The sequence below is a fragment of the Rhinopithecus roxellana genome, chromosome 4, assembly GCF_007565055.1.
Source record: "Rhinopithecus roxellana isolate Shanxi Qingling chromosome 4, ASM756505v1, whole genome shotgun sequence".
Taxonomy (NCBI): Eukaryota; Metazoa; Chordata; class Mammalia; order Primates; family Cercopithecidae; genus Rhinopithecus; species Rhinopithecus roxellana.
Window position 1 is genome coordinate 120,878,757 of NC_044552.1, and position 18,465 is coordinate 120,897,221.

General features: G+C 34.7%; 1 protein-coding gene across 1 annotated transcript in view; it reads left to right on the forward strand.

Annotated features, from left to right (window-relative positions):
• Positions 1 to 18,465, forward strand: part of AHI1 (Abelson helper integration site 1) — a 226,399-nt gene that overhangs the window by 84,647 nt on the left and 123,287 nt on the right. The window contains 3 exon segments of the mRNA XM_030929352.1: positions 227 to 423; positions 6,397 to 6,423; positions 16,769 to 16,889. Coding sequence (XP_030785212.1) covers positions 227 to 423; positions 6,397 to 6,423; positions 16,769 to 16,889 — 345 coding nt within the window.

Consider the following 18,465-nt stretch of genomic DNA (forward strand, 5'->3'; position numbering starts at 1 on the left):
CCTTCACAGCTCAATTACAATGCTGCCTGACATGAAATTCTGTTTCCTTCCTTATGATTTTATAGCAGCAAATAATTTCAAATTTTGCTAGTCATGGTGTCTTATTATTACGCCATTTTTAAGACGTGTTAATGCAGTTTCTGATTATTTGTTGAATGCTACAGTTTTGGGGCTTGATTATGCTTTTACTATGATGATTTAACTAATTATGGATTCATTTCTTCAGTTGCCCAGCAGGAGGCTGAAATGTTCAAACGCTGCAGTGGAACATTTCCATTACCTGGAATACACCAAAGTCAAGATGCCCTGTGTACATGCCCAAAACTACCCCATCAAGGCTCTTTTCAGATTGATGAATTTGTCCACACTGAAAATTCTTCAACAAAGATGCATCTAGTAAAACAGAGACTTGAAACTGTCACAGTATGTTTATTTTATGCAGTTGAAACTTTAAAACTATTTCTATCCTGTTTTACATTGCCATGCCAATAAATACTCATTTAATGAAGTAAGTGAATTACTTAAAATTAGACCTTCTTATACTTTTATGGTTCCTTTCAGTTACTTATTCCTAAACCCTTAATTGCAATAGACAAACTGAATTTAGGATAATCTGTCATGCTGTTCTGACTTGATATCTCTGTAAAGACTACCCCAGGACCTAGTAATAATGGAGGGCTCTGAACCAGATGACCACTAGGACTTAACATATGGGTATGACTCCATCTCCTAGGAAAGAAAGAGAAACCGTGACTTTCTCAGCCCAGCATGGTGGCACACACCTGTAATCTCAGCCACTCAGGTGGCTGAGGCACAAGAATCGCTTGAACCCGGAAGGCCGAGTTGCAGTGAGGCGAGATCGTGCCACTGCACTCCAGCCTGGGTGACAAAGTGAGACTGTGTCCCCCCTCCCCAAAAAAGGAAAGTAAGTCAAATCATATCTTAAAATGCTTTGCTGTAAGAAACAGAATATTTAGAGTGTGTTCTCAATAAAACAGAAGAAAACAGAATTTCTATTAATGAAGAGAGGAAAAGAGAGTCCCAAGATTTTGATTTTAAAAAGACATCTAAGATAAAATGAATTTAAAGAAAATCAAAAGGTAAGCTTCAATTAATTCCACATTGCAAATGGCAAAAGAGAAAGTTGACACTTTAAAATATCAGATCAATAGTGTAGCATAGAGAACTAATTTCAGAAGCATACAAGAATACAGAAAAAAGAGATAGGTGAAAACTGTGGTTAAGAGTGTAGCTCTAGGGTCCAGCTGCTTAGGCATAGGAATAGCATAGGCTCCAACCTCTGCCAGCTTTGTGACTGGATAAGTTGAAGTAAACCTAGTTTTCCTCATCTGTAAAATGAGGTGATTTTAATTTAGAGACAGGGTCTCACTTTGTGGCCCAGGCTGGAATGCAGTGGTGTGATCATTGCTCACTGCAGTCTTGAACTCCTGGGCTCAAGCAGTTCTCCTGCCTCTGACTCTTGAGTAGCTGGGACTGTAGGCACCACCAGGCCTAGCTAATTAAAAAAAAAAATTTTTATAGAGACAGGGTCTTGGTATGTTGACCAGGCTGATCTCCAACTCTTAGCCTCAAGCAGTCAGCAGTCCTTTTGCCTCAGCCTCCCAGAGTACTGGGATTTCAGGCGTGAGCCATTATGGGGATTGTAATATTTCTTACCTTACGGGATTTTTAAGATTCAGTGAGACCCTAAAAGTAAACCTCTTAACAGGGTGTCTGATACATAGTGCCACTGATAAATGTTAGTTATTATTGTTGGTAATGAGAGAAGAGATGAATATGAGATAGATTGTGCACATGGTTGATCAGTGTTGTTAAAGAAGAGACCAGCATGTGTGAAAAGAGATAACAAAGATCAAATACAAAAGGCCTTCCTGTGCTAAAGTCCTAAATCTGTAAAATGAAATTATCTATTACCAGACCAATTAATGAAAAGATGCCAGTATACTTAGAAATATCCTAGTGAAATAGTTTGATTTTTAAAGATGTCTTAAAGAAAAATCATAGATATGATGGGGGAAAAAAAAGACTGGTTATCTACATAGGAACTAAGCTATCTTCGAACTTCTCTGTAAGAGCCAAAGTAATAATGAAGCTGAAATAATACCTATAGTATAATTCAAATTCACTAAGATAGAAAGATAAATCAGTGGGGAAAGGAAGAATTGTTCCCTTGTATGGTATTGGAAAACATTGTTAACTATGAGTTAACTGAAAAATACAGTCAGTTTACATCTATATCTTAGGTCACTCACCTAAATCAAATTCTCATTTACCAAGGAGTTAAATATGAAAATCCAGATCTTTTTTAAAACTAGGGAAATACACCAGCAAATATTTCTCAAATGAGTGAAAACATACTAATTTTAAAAGCAGTGGAAAATCCTCTCCCAAAATATTAATAAACTATTGACATATAATTTTAAATTTCTCTGTTTAAAAATATAAGGTTGTGTATGTATGTGTGTATATGCAAAACATACAAACACACACATATATGTGCAATAAACACCAGCCAGGGGAAATGTTTACATAAAATGTATTAAAGAAACATGTTAAAATGCAAAAAACTAAGCAGTAAAGAAAAAATAGTAAATCTTTTCTTTGTTAAAGAAATGGGTAAAAGAAATAAACTGTTCTTCTAAAAGGAGGAGAGAAGTGTTTCATAAGCGTATTTTAAAAGTTTTATCTCACTACTAATAAGAAAAGTACCACAGAAACCAGGTATTGCCCATAAAATTGGAAAATAGATCATGAAAATGAAGAGAAGGAAGATGCTTTGTTAAAGGTAATAGCATTCTGTTAGTGAAAATTCCTAGAAAATTTTTCTGAAAGATAAATGGTCAAATGTAATAAGAAGCCTAAGCATCCTGAAAAAATCTTTGACCATACTTTTAGTAGAATTAAGTAGAAGTCCTTTTATTAGGATTACTTTGAGCTCCTTGAAGACAGGGGCTGTGCAGCCTTGTTCATTGTTTTATTCTTACTTTCTTTAATAAATATTATCCCTTTTCTTGCTCCCTTGATAGAGATCTCGGTTAGTTTTAAACTATACAAGGAACTACACTGAGACAGCTTTAGTTCTGACTATGCTCTCTTCCTCTCTCCTTTTCTTCACAAAGTTAGAGACTTGAAGGTATACCAGGATGCAGATTACACTCCATCTCTGGGTTTAGATTTAACTTAAACCCAGAATATATGTAGGAATATAGAAAAATATATATATTTCTTAGTTAAATTTTAGCATATATAACTATAAATAAATTTATTTCAATATTATAGTTCTTTGTATTTTAACATTTTTAATGTAATCAAATAATGCACGGTGTTCCAGATTTTAAAAGGAAGTCTGAATAGATACATAGAGCTTTAAAGATGAAGAGAAACACGTTTCTTCACCAGGGGGAAAAAAAAAAATGTGTTCCTTGTGTAAAAACTTGCATGGCAAAGTAACTTCATCTACAGACGTAAAAATAGCTCACCAACAGATTTATAAAAACAAGTTTCCTACAGTCTGTTGGTCTTTATACTGTAAAACTTAACATCCTGGAATCACCTAAGTCTTGTAGCTTTTTTCTAATTTCATTTTATATACCTATCATCCTCAGATAAATGAAAGGATGTAAGAACTAAAGAAAGTAGATGTAAAGGAAAAATAAAATCAGGAAACTGATTTTTAAGAAATGAAATCAAAGGCAAGGGAGAAGCAAATTGATAATTTATTATAAAAGAAAGAATTTACTTCAAATTATTACTTTATTTAGCTTTTATGATATCTTTTCTTTTTAAAATTATTTAGAGAATATGTCTGCTTTGGTATTGAGGTAGATAGAAGCTGCCTTTGGAAATGAAAGCTTTTGCTTTGGTTTTTAAAAACCATTATTTTTCCTTTATTGAGAGAATTCACTGAATTTATTTTTCTGTTGCTATCTGCAATGTATTTTCTTTCAGAGTGTACATAGTATGTTTGGGAATACAAACAAAATGTCGTCTTTATTCCCATGGCAGCCTCATTCTATGTTTTGCAAACATTTAGGTTGACTGAATTCCCACCTTTTGTCATTATGCCTTTTCTCTTGTTTTTTGCAATTTCAGTAGACCCCAAATTCCTTTTTTTATTTATTTGTTATTACAGTAGAAATGTTTTTCTAATAAATTATAGTACAGGTTTAGGGTGTAATTTTTGGGGGATACGTGTGAGTAAATTGCATAATAAATTCAGTTCAGCAGGTCTATAATAGTTGTTTAGGCATTAATGAGTAAAAGATACAAAAAATAGATAATTTTCAGTTATTGGGAGCATTACCATTTAGTCATAATATAAATCACTTAATTATTTCATAATTAGCATACTTGACTGCATGTTGCTGCCACAGCAATACCTAGCAGCATTCTGCAACCCAGGTAAGACTTCACGGGTGGACAGTATCTCGAGAGCACTGGTAAATCTCATTCTAAGTTTTCAGATCCAGAAATTTGATTTTATCAGTACATCCAGTATTGCTCAGAATCTGAAGTATCTATTAAGATTAATCAATCCTACAAAAAGTTGATTAATAAGTGGGAATCCATGAAAATATACCTTATAATATAATAAAAGGTAGACCATTCTGGCAGCCTGAACACTCAAGACCTCTTCCTATCTAAATTTAACCTGAAGCCCAGGCTAATGATCACAGAATTGATTGCTAAGTAGAGCCATAGGAGTATGGATTGAATGGGTTTGAAAATGTTTTATGCCAATTTTGACAAAAGATTAATTTTCTCTACCCCACAGGAGATACCACCTTATATATTGATTAATGATAACTATCATCTGTTTAATTATTAGTAATAATTGATATATTTCTGGCACTGTGCTAAATGCTTTACATTTTATCGTATTTAATTCTCAAACCGTCCTATAGGGATGAGTATTATTCCCATTTTCCAGAAGAGGAATTTGAGGCTTGCAGAGATCAAGCCGCATAACCAGGATCACACAAGTAGTAAGCACTGTAGCTGGGATTCAGCCCAGATAGTTGGACTCCCATGTCCACAGTCAGTTTAACTGTCTCCTTTTAGTGACTGAATTACTGATATGCTTTAGACACAGTATCTGGCTCTTAGAAATTTCTAGATAAAAAAATTAATAGATATTCCAGATTTTGAGCAACTGTGGATGCACTTATAAAATCAAATTTCTGGATCTAAAAGCTTAGAATGTGATACACTGAGGTTCTCAAGGTACTGTCCACCTGTGAGGTCTTACCTAGTTTGCAGAATGCTTTTAGGTATTGCTGTGGCAGCAACATGCAGTCAAGTATGCTGATAAATAATTAAATGATTTATATTGTGACTAAGTGGTAATGCTCCCAATAACTGAGTATTATCTATTTTTTTTCAGTTCTCTTTTTTCCTAAACTCCATGTTGATTATGACCATTTTCCACCACCTCTGTGCTAGGCTGATGATACATGCTGGCTAACTCCTAATTGGACTTGAGTATTTTTTCTTTTTTATTTTTTTGAGACGGAATCTCATGCTGACACCCAGGCTGGAGTGCAGTGGCGCAATCTTGGCTCACTACAACCTCCACCTCCCGGGTTCAAGCGATTCTCCTGCCTCAGTAGCTGGGACTACAGGTGCGTGCCACCACGCACAGCTAATTTTTGTATTTTTAGTAGAGTCAGGGTTTCACCACGTTGGCCCAGGATGGTCTCGGTCTCTCGACCTCGTGATCCTCCTGCCTCGGCCTCCCAAAGTGCTGGGATTACAAGGTGGGAGCCACTGCACCTGGCTGGACTTGAGTATTTTTAGTGTCTCCTTAGCAGCAAATTTTCAAATTGTCCATAATACGTCAACTTTTACTAGTTTCTCTTTCAAAATGATCTTTTCTTAGCCTTGTACCATGAATTGTACAGAGTTCCTTTCTGTAGCTCCTTCAATACTAGTCATATATTTTATCATTTAGTAGTGTTTACTATTTAATATTAGATTTCATCTGATACAAATAATATGGGAATGATATGGCTATTATTATTTATAGAGATAATTATATATTGCAGGTAACTCAGCATGTGTCTTTTACACCTGTTAGTGTTCTAGTATAGAATTTTATTGTTCTTTTGATTGAAGAGCAAGTTTTTCTTGAAACAGATAACCTGTGAGCCCTCAGGAGTTTCACAGTGCCATTTGTTTGGGCAAGTTAGATTTACCTTGAACATGTCATTAAGTCTCTTTTATTGGAAACAGAGGCAACGGCAGGATAATGGAAAAAGAAACTTCCAAACGCTGATTTAGATTATTAGAAGATTAACATCTGAGTGTTTTGAAAACAGTCAATACTTTATTTAGTGAAATTATGAATACTTCCTTATTTTATTGTATTTCTTTTAGGAGGTGATACGATCCTGTGCTGCAAAAGTAAGTAGTTTTTATTACCAAGAACATAACTTTAAAGGTATAGTGATGCTCCAGAGAACTGGAATGCACCATTCATAGAGTTGGGAACCTTTATAAAAGTTAATCTGATGTGTACTTTCGTTATTGGAGCTCAGGTTTATCAAAGAATTACAATGCTGGAACCTGATAATTCAGTAAGGGTGATCATTTAGCAAGTAGCTTCACATTTTTAAAGATTTAAGAATACTAAGTGATTGAGATACTTTCAGTAAGGGATCAACAAAGTCATGCCATTTTCTGAGAAAAATTTTATATGATGTTTAATTTGTATAAGACACCAGTCAATACAGTTCCAGTACGTATATGCTGAGTAAACTGTATAAGCATTGAAATGCATGTAAGCTGTACATAAATGATTTATTGTACTGATAATGCTCTTTTTCATTTATAAGTCTTTCACGTTTCTTTTCTCGTTTAACTGTACTGTATAATAATCCTGAGAGATGGATTAGATATAATTGTTATTCCAATTTTAGAAAGGAGGAAACTGAGGTTTATTCAGGTTGAGTGATTTGCCCAAGGTCCCAAGTTAATCTAAAAATGGTAGTGTACAAAAAGACTCTCGGATTAGTAAACAGTTTCAACTAGATTGTATCTTAGATACTTTCAACATAGCAGCTGTCCTCCTTTTACAAGCAAGGTTATTTTATGTATAACTTTTAACTTAGGTGTTGGGAAAATAAATTAAGGAGTTGGAATGGCAACATGTGTTCATCCTTCCCTCTTGTTCTGTCCACTCCCAAAATTCAGTTGAATAATTAGACATCTATTCATTTAACAAATATAATTATATATCACAAAGAAAAGGTAAAACATCCAGAATGAAAGAATTAGAATGGTGTTAGTATATTTAGAGACTTTTCATATAATGTCAGTGCAATGGAAATTTTTTTTTATTCAGTGGGCACCTACTACCATTTGGTAGTAGGCACTTGGAATGCAATAGGCTATTGTCTCTTTCCTCATGAGGCATCTTAGGGAGGGAAGAAAGTGTCAGAAAATACAAGACTTACCCCATCACTGAGCTGTCCAGCATCAGTCACAGAACCCATCACTTTTATACCTAATTATCACAAGTCAACAGGATATGGAATATAGACGAGGGGAAGGAAGACGAGGGGGAAAAAGAGAACAAGCTATATTCTGACTTGGGCTGCAGATGTTCAGGAAACGTTCCTGATAGCAATGATTGGTGTAATGATTGTAGCTCCAAGATTACTAAACCTTCTGAAGTATGCATTGTATATAAAATTGGAGGCAAAAATACAATTTATTTTCTGACTAGCAATTCAAAGCTATTTATCTTTATTTAACAAATGTACTGCATACTCTTCTTTTGGAATGCTGTCTGAATGTCCAAAGAATAAAATGTCCTGCACAGATTGAGCAAGTCTTTATGGAGAACAGCCTCTACTAATCTGGAAACTCCCCAAGGGTGAAGGATCATGCCATTCGTCTTCATATCCCTAGTATTTAATAAAGGTAGAATAAAGGTAGAATACTCATTGAAAAAATGATTAATTTGGAAATGAATCAGTGTCTGGAAAAATTAACCTTACTAGTATCTTCAGTTATTCTTTTTTATAATAGTTTTATTGAGCTGTAATTTACGTACTGTAATGTTCATCCTTTTAAAATATACAGTTCACTGGTTTTTACCATATTCACAAAGTTTTGCAACCATCCCTACTATCTGATTTTAGAGTTTTTCATCACCCCTGAATGAAGTCTCATATCTCTTAGCAGTCATTCCCAATTCCTACACATACAGACTCCAAATACAAACTCTTGGAACATACTCCAAATTCCTGGCATCCATTAACACACTTTATAGATTTGGCTAATCTGGACATTTCATATAAATGGAGTCAGATGATATTTAGTCATTTATAACTGACTTCTTTTACTCAAAATAATGTTTTCAGGATTCCTCTATTTGTAACATGTATCAGTGAACAACTCAGAGGTTAGGGGGACCAACCCCCTGTGCAGTCAAAAATTAGTGTATAACTTTTGACTCCCCCAAAAAATAAGTACTCATAGCCTGCTGTTGACTGGAAGCCTTACTGGTAATGTAAACAGTTCATTAACACTTATTTTATGTGTTATGTGTATTATATACTGTATTCTTAAGCCAGAGAACAGAAAATGTTATTAAGAAAATTAAAAGGAAGAGGAAATACATGTACTATTCATTAAGCAAAGTGAATCATCATAGAGGTCTTCCTTTGTCTTCACATTGAATGGCCTGAGGAGGAAAAGGAGGGTTAGGTCTTGCTATTTCACTGGGAGCAGAGGCAGAAGAGGTGGAGAAGTGGGGAGGGGAGGCAGGAGAGGCAGACACACTTGGTGTAACTTACTGAAAAAATCCACCTATAAGTGGACCTGCACAGTTCAAACTCATGTCGTTCAAGGGTCAACTACACTACTTTTTATTGCCAAATAAGATTTCATTGTATGAATAGGTTATGTATTGTTATATCTGATCAGTTTATGAACATTTGGGTTGTTTCTACTTTTTTGCTATTAAGATAATACTCCTACGAACATTGCGTGTATAAGTTTTGGTGTGGATATACTCATTTCTATGGGATGTTTATCTAGGAGTGGAACTGTTGGGATATATGGTAACTATGTTTGACACTTTAAAGAACTCCCAAAACGTTTTCCAGAGGATGTGAACCATTTTCGAATTCCACCAGCAGTGTACGAATGAGGTTCCAGTTTCTTCTCACCCTCACCAACACCTGTATTCTCTTCTTTATAGCCATCCTAGTGGGTGAAAAGTGGTTATATCATAGTGATTTTGATTTGCGTTTTCTTTATGACTAATGATGTTGAGCATTTTTTATGTGCCATTTGTACTTCTTTTTCTGGAGAAATGCCTGTTTAAATATTTCACCTGGTTTTAAAATTGGGATTTTTTTTGTCTTTTTATTGTTTACTTTTGAGTTCTTTATATATTCTAGATACAAGTGTCTTATGAGCTAGATGATTTGCAAATATATTATCCCATTTTGTGGATTGTCTTTTCACTTTCTTGATGGTATCTTTTGAAACACAAAGGTTTTTTTATGAGGTTCAGTTTATTGTTTCTTTTGTCACTTGTGCTTTTTGTGTTGTATAAAAAACCATTTTCTAGCATTGTGTCACAAAGATTTACTCCTATGTTTTCTTCTTAAGATTTTTATAGTTTTAAATCTTACATTCAAGTCTGTGATTATTTTGCATTAATTTTTGTATATGGTATGATGGACAGGTCCGCATTCATTCTATTGCATGAGGCTATCCAGTTGTCTCAGCACTACTTATTGAAAAGAGTGCTTTGCCCTTTGACTGGTGTTGGCACCCTTGTCCGAAGCCTTTAATCTTAACAACAGAGTATATTTATGCAGTTTCTCATCCATTAGATCTAGGATAATAAATTTTCACCGTGTGTCCGTTACATAAGTTTTTTCCCTTCTACAGTATTTTTATATTGTTGAAGGCTCATTTGTTTTTTCCATTAGCATTCTTTAAGCAAGTATTTATTGAGTACCTACCAAGTATTTTTCTAAGTGCTTGGAATATAATAGTGGACAAGAACCTTTTATTGTAGAGAGACACATAATCTTAAAAGGAAACAAATAAGGTAATTTCAGATAATAAGTGATGTGAAGAAAATAACGTAGGTTCGTGGAACAAAGAATGAGTGGGAGGGGAAGCTGCTCTCAAGAGGATGGTCATAGAAGGCCTTGCTGAAACACTTGACAAGGAGCTAGGCATGTACTGCAAAAATCCTCATCTAGGAAGAAAACTAGCATGCTCAAGGAGCAGAAAGAAGGCCACTTTGCTTAAGTAGTAGTGAGCAAGCAAGGGGAAACAATTGTAAACCAAAAAGTTTCTGAGACAGATCTCAATCAGTTTAGAAGTTTATTTTGCTGAGGTTAAGAACGGGGCCCAGAAGAAAAAACACGAATCACAGACACAGTCTGTGGTCTGCCTTTCTCCAAAGATGATTTTGGGGGCTTCAGTATTTAAAGGGAAAAAAACAGGCTGGAGGAGAAAAGAAGGGTATGGTCACATTACTGAATCCACAAGTTGCAAGAGAAAAGGCGCAGGTAGGGCAATAGTCAATTACGTATTCATCTTACACTCAGTAAATCCAGTAAATCGACACTTTTCAGAAGATAAGGTGAACATGGAAGCTACCTGTGGAGATAATTAACCTTTTATCTGTAGCTATCTGCTTATGAACAAAAAGAAAAGGAACTTCTTGCATGACTCAGCTTTCAGCTTAATTTTTTTCTTTTTGGCATTAGATTATAAATTACCTCAAGGAGGAATAGCACACACTCTCTTTTTCTGTCTCTTTAAATTTTATATAATACTGCTTTTGCTTCTAATCTTTATATAATCTGTCCCTCCACACACGTCTGTAAGCTTCTTGAAGCCAGGAAACTCCATCTTTTTTTTTTTTGAAGTATTAAATCACCTACCCTAGATGAATATAAATTCAGCCAAGTTGAAGTTGATTGAGTTATGTTTAGCGGAAGAATGCTGTAAAGGTAAAGTGGTAATGTATACTGTAGTCAAATCCACCTTGGAACATATTATTCACTGAAAACATTTGTTTAAAGGTTCAAAAATAGAGAATCCAGAGAACATAATTTTTTAATTTTTCTGTTTAAAACATATATTTGGATATTTTTGAGATTTGAGTAGAATAGTGTTTTTCAATTATTTGGAAAGTTATTTTTAAAAAAATAATTTTAAAATAAGTTATTTTTTCATGGTATTCTAAAACTGGATAACTGCAAATTAAGATGAGAGCTTATGAACACAAAAAGGAAACAACAGACACTGAGGTCTACTTGAGGGCGATGGGTGGAAGGAGAGAGAGGAGCAGAAAAGATAACCATAAGGTACTGGACTTAATACCTGTGTGATGAAATAATCAATGAAACAAGTCCCTGTGACATGAGTTTACCTATGTAACAAAGCTTTACATGCACCCCTGAACCTAAAAGAAAAGTTTTTCTAAAAAGATTTATTATTTTGGCACTATTTGGAAGACTGGCTTAACTGGAGGAGTGGTACAAACTATAGTAATCTATATGTGGAGCGTGCTGAGCCATCTAGTATGAGTCCCAGCCTTCTGGCCTTGGCAAGTAGGAGGAGAATGATGGCTTTCCCTAAGAAAGTGAACAGTGGGGCAAAGTTTAGTTTAGTTCTGAACTTAACGATCAGGAGATGTGTTTTAGATTTAAGAAACATCAACATTAGAAAGCAGATGAATTGATGGAAACAAATGTTTCTGCCCAGTGTAATTATGTGATATGAAGGAAGAGGACAAGCTCGGTGGATCTAACAAATAGCACTGATGAGGAATGGCTGGACATAGCAGGATAACCAAGAGAAGATGGCTCTCCAGAAACAAAGAAGGATAAGAGGCCTAAGTCAATCTGCTGAATTTGATCATTTGAAGTCCAGGGTTACCATAAGTCCAGATTCAGTTTTATCATGGAGACAAGGTTTGTTGTACCCGGTTGAAGACTGAAGGATTCAGATATATGGATAGCAGTTGTGTGCTGTTTTTCAAGGAATTTAGCTTTTAAGGAAGTAATGGAATCAGAGGGCGAGTTTTAGTTGGTTTGTTTACTCTTTGTTTTTGTACTAAAATAGAAGGGTCTATGCTTCTAGCCTGCAGGGAAATAGCCAGTAGGAATTTGAAAGTAGAAATTGTTTTTTGTTTTGCAGCAGGTTCTACCCTGTCACCCAAGCTGAGTGCAGTGGCGTCATCAGGGCTCAATGCAGCCTCAACCTTCTGGGCTTAAGCAGTTCTCCTGCCCCAGCCTCCTGGGTAGCTGAGACCACAGGTGTGCACTGCCATGCCCAGCTAATTTTTAATTGTTTTGTAGAGATGAGGTCTCACTGTATCGCCCAGGCTGGTCTTGGACTCAAGTGATCCTCCTGTGTCAGCCTCCCAAATTGCTGGGATTATAGGCATGAGTCATTGGGCCTGGCCTGAAAGTAGAATTTGGAAAAGACTTAAGGATATCCCTAAGGGGACTGAGGGATGAATCTTGAACATAATGCTCCTCTTCCTCTATCCCTAGAAGTAAAGACAAGGATAGGTGCGAGAGGTCCGTTCTTTCGTAAGTTTGGAAATGAGAAGTTCAGGGGTTCAAGACCAAATTTTCTCTGTGAAGCAGGGCAGTCAACTAAGAGAGAAAAGGAGGTAAAGGTTTTGAGAAAACCAAGATGCGTTGAGGTAAATTGCTTTACCCTAAGGAATATTGCTGGATAATTGGTTTGAGCCAGGACTAGATCTTAATTTTGAAATTGACATGAAGGTGTCATATTAGTGATCTATGAACCACCAGTCCTTGGTACCTATCAGAGGCTCAGAAATCTTAATTAAATATAGCCAAAACTTTATAGTGACTGATTCAAACTTGAATACTGGTTTTAGCTAATGTAGTAGTAATGAAGTGGTTTGGGGGTAAGATTTTTCTGGTATCTTATTGCTGTAGAAATTTTTCTTTAACAGTTACAGTGTTTTCTTCCAAATCCCTCACTTCTCTGTCCTGGCTTATAAAGAAAACATCTGAGCACTGAGAGGTCATATTTGAATTGCTCTTTATAATACTGTAGGCTACTCATTGCTTAGACTTCACTAAGCTAGAAATCACAAGAGCATAAGCTACTCTTAAAATGTATAAGAATGTAAAACATACCTGACTTCAAATATCTTGAACCTCACTTTGGCTCAAGTTTTCTGTTTAACTTTTTCTTTGATGCTGGTATTTTAATTTTTACAACAGATAAATGATTTGCAAAAAAAAAAAAGCTTCCTGGATATTATTGGTTTCTTTTTTCTAATGCCACCAGAACTGCCATCAGATTAAAATATTATCTACATTATTGTTCATATTAGTGGAAAAATATGAGAGCTGTCTGGGAGAGAGAGATGAACTTGTAAACTTTTAAGTATACAGATGGCATTAACATTCTTTCTATTATAATTTAAAACCAACTTGAGGTATCATCACAGCTTGAAGCTTCATAAACAATTCTTCAGGTGAATGTAGCATGTTATCTAAAATTAGCTAAAAAATTAGACCTGTAAGTATATATGGAAATGAGTATTATGTATCTCCCAAAGGTTTTAAATCACTAAAAGTGAAACTAATTGTCAGCTTGCTTAATATTGTGCATTCAATTTTATGTTCAGAGCAGCAAGCTTTTTAACATGAAAATTAACCCCCCTCCGCCCCCGTCTAGAGAATTGGTATTTGCATATTTTGCTTGTCTGTTTATACCCTAAAAGAGTAGGCAAAACAGTTTTATGATTAACTTGGCAGAAGTTCCAGGTGATTTTTTTTCTTTATTATGAATTTCATTAAATTTTTATGCTTTTAGTTTTAAACTGACTTTGGCAGACTGTGGTTTTTGCATGAAGCAAACAGAAAAGTGTGTTGTGAAAAGAGGGTAGATTGGTGTAGGGTAGACTATCTTAACCAACCTTTCTGTTGTTGTAAAATTATTAAGCAATTCTTTTCCACAGCACATATTTCAAAAATAGATATTGCTTCACTCTATTTAATGGTTATTATTATTTTTCTTCCTCTAGATGAAGTAATAAATATGTACGAGCTAGCTTTGAAAATGGTTTGAGTTCTAATTTCAAAACAAAGTGCTAATAATAACAATAATAATTAACAGTTACCCCAAACCTTAGAAATCATCTGCTCTGTTAAGTTACTACTCTCATCACTTTATGGACATTTGAATAGTCTGTAAAAAAATATGTCAAGAAAGATCAGAATTATAAAAATGTTTAGGAAGAACATATAATTATAGGTTGTAGGTTTAAAAAAAAAAAGAAAACAACATTTTGCTTTGAAAGAATGGCAAGTCTTTCTGTTTGAACAGAGGCAGTTGAGTATCCTATTTTAGCTTTCCTGGTATTTTTTGTTTTTAACACCAATTTATGAAGAGGAAGACTATAAATGGCTATTGTATGTGTGTATGTATCTATCTCTATATATATATATATATGGATATATGTAGGTGTATGTATGTGTGTGCAAAGATGTGTGTGTATATAGATACATCTTCATTTCCCCAGCATACACGTTTGTTTGCACCAGATTTTTAAATACATTACTTGATATTTAAGATAAAAATTTTCAAGAAGTAAAACTGAGAAATGATTCCAAAAAGAAGTGAATGAGATAGTTAAGTGATAAATATGTTCTTTTCCGTTTGAAAGCACAGAACTCTGAAAAATTGGCCACATCATCATAAATACCTAATTACCCTTACTTCTAGTGATGTTAATAATAACTGATGTTACCCCTTGTTTGTATACTACCTTATGGTTTGCCCTTGCCAATATATTCTATTTAATCTATTTCTTATTTAATGTTCATTAATGCTTTATGGTTAACATACAAATAGCACTTTATGATACCAGTTCATCATTATTGCTTTCCTGGCACATTCCCGTTGAAGTATAGAGATTATTTTTCTTATCTCCATTTAAAGATGGAAGGTGAAGCTCAAAGATATTAAATGAGTTTTTGTTTTTGGTATTGTATCACTATCGCTGATCAATTTTGATCTGTATTTAATGAATTTTGATAGAATTTTTAAAGCTGGGTGATATTTTAGGACTGATGTGGTATTTGGCCCCTCCAACTACTTTGGAAAATACTTTTTTTTTTTAATGAGATGACATAATAGTTTAGTTACTGAGAACTATATTAACATATGGTCTTAATTGACTTTTTCACCAAATTTGCTAACGCTTTGCTCTAAGAGAAAAACCTAAACCAAGATATACTGTTTATTATCACTGTTTAAAAGCAGACAGTAGAAAAAAATTTACAAATATGTAAATAATGAATCAGATAAAGGGCATGTAACCAGAGCCCAGTATTGTCTTATACAGAACATCAAAAGGAAAATTTTAAGTACTTGCACAGTAGAACTTCTCTGTATGGTTTTCATTATTTAAACAAAAAAAATGTGAAAGGGGCTCTTTTAATATAGTAATATTTATATGCCATAAATTATCATTTTGTTAATTTACAGATTACGTTTTTGAAGTGAATTAGAAATCAGACTGTCAATTTCTCCAAAATAGATCACATTTTATTGTGCTTTTTGAAAGTAATGAAAAAGATAAAATGATTGATTCGTTAATAATGAAAAAAAGATAGATTTTTTTCTGAAATGAATTTTGATTTACAAGATGAATTTACTTATAAACATTGCAAGCTTTTTCAGTGAACTGTTTATTTTCCTACAAGAGCTATAGTTAAAATGTTGTGTTTATTATGCATTTCATTTCTGTGAGATTGGTAGTGTGCATTCAGATAATCATACTAGGTTTTGTATGTTATAGAACATTGTATTTACATACAGAAATTTTCCTTGTTATTTTAATGATATGTTTAAACAGTATCCTAAGAGTAAGGTGTTTTGATGCAATGGAAACTATTTCACATGGCAAGTTAGGTTACAGCTGTGTTATCTGTGTCACCATGATGTATATAAACATGAGTAGTACAGGTGTTTTCTGTGCATCTCTGAAAAGGAAGTACCTGCTATTTCACTAAAATGCTAGAGAAATGTGAATGTGAAACATTTTTACTCTTCCTTAATTGAACCAGTCAAGGAGTCTTTTTTTTTTTTTTTTTTTTTTTTTTGAGACGGAGTCTGGCTCTGTCACCCAGGCTGGAGTGCAGTGGCCGGGTCTCAGCTCACTGCAAGCTCCGCCTCCTGGGTTCCCGCCATTCTCTTGCCTCAGCCTCCCGAGTAGCTGGGACTACAGGCGCCCGCCACCTTGCCCGGCTAGTTTTTTGTATTTTTTTAGTAGAGACGGGGTTTCACCGTGTTAGCCAGGATGGTTTCGATCTCCTGACCTCGTGATCCACCCGTCTCGGCCTCCCAAAGTGCTGGGATTACAGGCTTGAGCCACCGCGCCTGGCCAAGGAGTCATTTTTATTTCTTGCATTTCTTTGCGTAAGAAATGCCTAAGACCACTCTTAAGTTATTAATAATGTCAGTTCCATGGTGAACTTTAGTAAGGCTGATTTATTTTCATATAGCTATGTTCTAATTGCTGTTATATTTTTTCCTTGATGAAAATGATTCTCTTTTGTAAACTTTACAAACTAACCATGTACGTGATTACCACTCCTTTTGACCTATCATGTGTCCTGGTTTGTATGATAAACAAATATATCTCATCCAGTTTTTGCATCAGTAATCCAGGAAATTACACTGTAATTTCTGATTTGTTTTCCTAATACAGGTCAACAAAAATCTCTCATTTACTTCACCACCAGCAGTCTCCTCACAACAGTCTAAGTTAAAGCCGTCAAACATGCTGACCGCTCAAGAGATTCTACATCAGTTTGGTTTCACTCAGACTGGTGAGCCCCTTTCTTACTTTGACAATTCTTTTAAATGTTCAGATAGATGCTCATTTTGTTGATGAATATCACTTACTTCTTTAGAAATAAAGCTCATAATGGTCGGTTTTCGTACTTGACAAATTCTATTCTAGCATCTCTTTAAAAGCACCAAGTTTATTTCAAAAGTAAGTTTGGATTTGGTAACGGTAGATACACTGAACCTATGTGCTGTTAACAGATAATAATTTAAAACTAGCAAAACACGTGAGTTTTAAACCTTTATGACGTTAAATCTGATTCAGTTTCCCAGCTAAAGAACTCATCATAGATGGATAATCCCATGTTATAATTCATTTCAAGGAAAGCCAAGGTAAAATACATATTGGCAGAAATAGGATGTAACCTGTAGTGATGTCACATCCCATTAAAGGGCAAATTAACAAAATATGCAAAAAAGCTTGTTACAAAACTATACTGAATCACTGAAGTGAACTATACAATTGTTTTGGCTAATGTTTTAAATGAGTTTCAGGCCGGGCGCGGTGGCTCAAGCCTGTAATCCCAGCACTTTGGGAGGCCGAGACGGGTGCATCGCGAGGTCAGGAGATCGAGACCAACCTAGCTAACACGGCGAAACCCCGTCTCTACTAAAAAATACAAAAAACTAGCCGGGCAAGTTGGCGGGCGCCTGTAGTCCCAGCTACTTGGGAGGCTGAGGCCGGAGAATGGCGTAAACCCGGGAGGCAGAGCTTGCAGTGAGCTGAGATCCGGCCACTGCACTCCAGCCTGGGCGACAGAGCGAGACTCCGTCTCAAAAAAAAAAAAAAAAAAAAAAAAATGAGTTTCAATAAGGTTTTAAAAGGATATCAAAGGAAAAACATCTAAATGAGAAATGTTTGTGGTATTGAAAGATGACTTTTTCTTTTCATTAGCTGTATGTTTTTGACAGTATTTTTTCTACTACTGAATTCTTTTAGAAAGGTAGGAAAGCTGAAAATAACAAAACAATTATCTTTTACAAAAATTATACGAAAAAAATTTGAGTATGAGAAGATCAACATAATTTACTTAGAAATTTGAGGACAATATATACCACTTTTTTACCTTGAAAGTATTTGGAACTTGCATATACAAGTTATTTTAATACTGCTGTATAGGTTACATATTATAGTGAGAAAATGCTTGGATTCACAACTCTTATGCTCAACCCTGGCTGTGCCTTTTATAACCCTTATTACCTGCAAACCTTAGGCTCTTCATTTGAAAACTGAAAATGATGTTTACATTATATATTGTTGACGTTTAAATGAGATTGCACACATGAAAACACTGTAAGCATAAGGTACTGTATGAATATAACATATTTATATTATAAACGTGACAAATATGTGTAAGCTAACTTTGAACTACTTTGAAATCTAATTTCAAGTCACTATAATAATTAGTAACAATTATCTCAAACCTTAGAAATGTTTAATTTGTAGTGTTCCAGATATCTGGCAGAAACTAAAGTAATAATGTTGGCCGTTGTTATTTCCAGTGGAGCTGCATCATATACTACCTCTTTAGATTATTCTTTTCACCCTAAATAGAT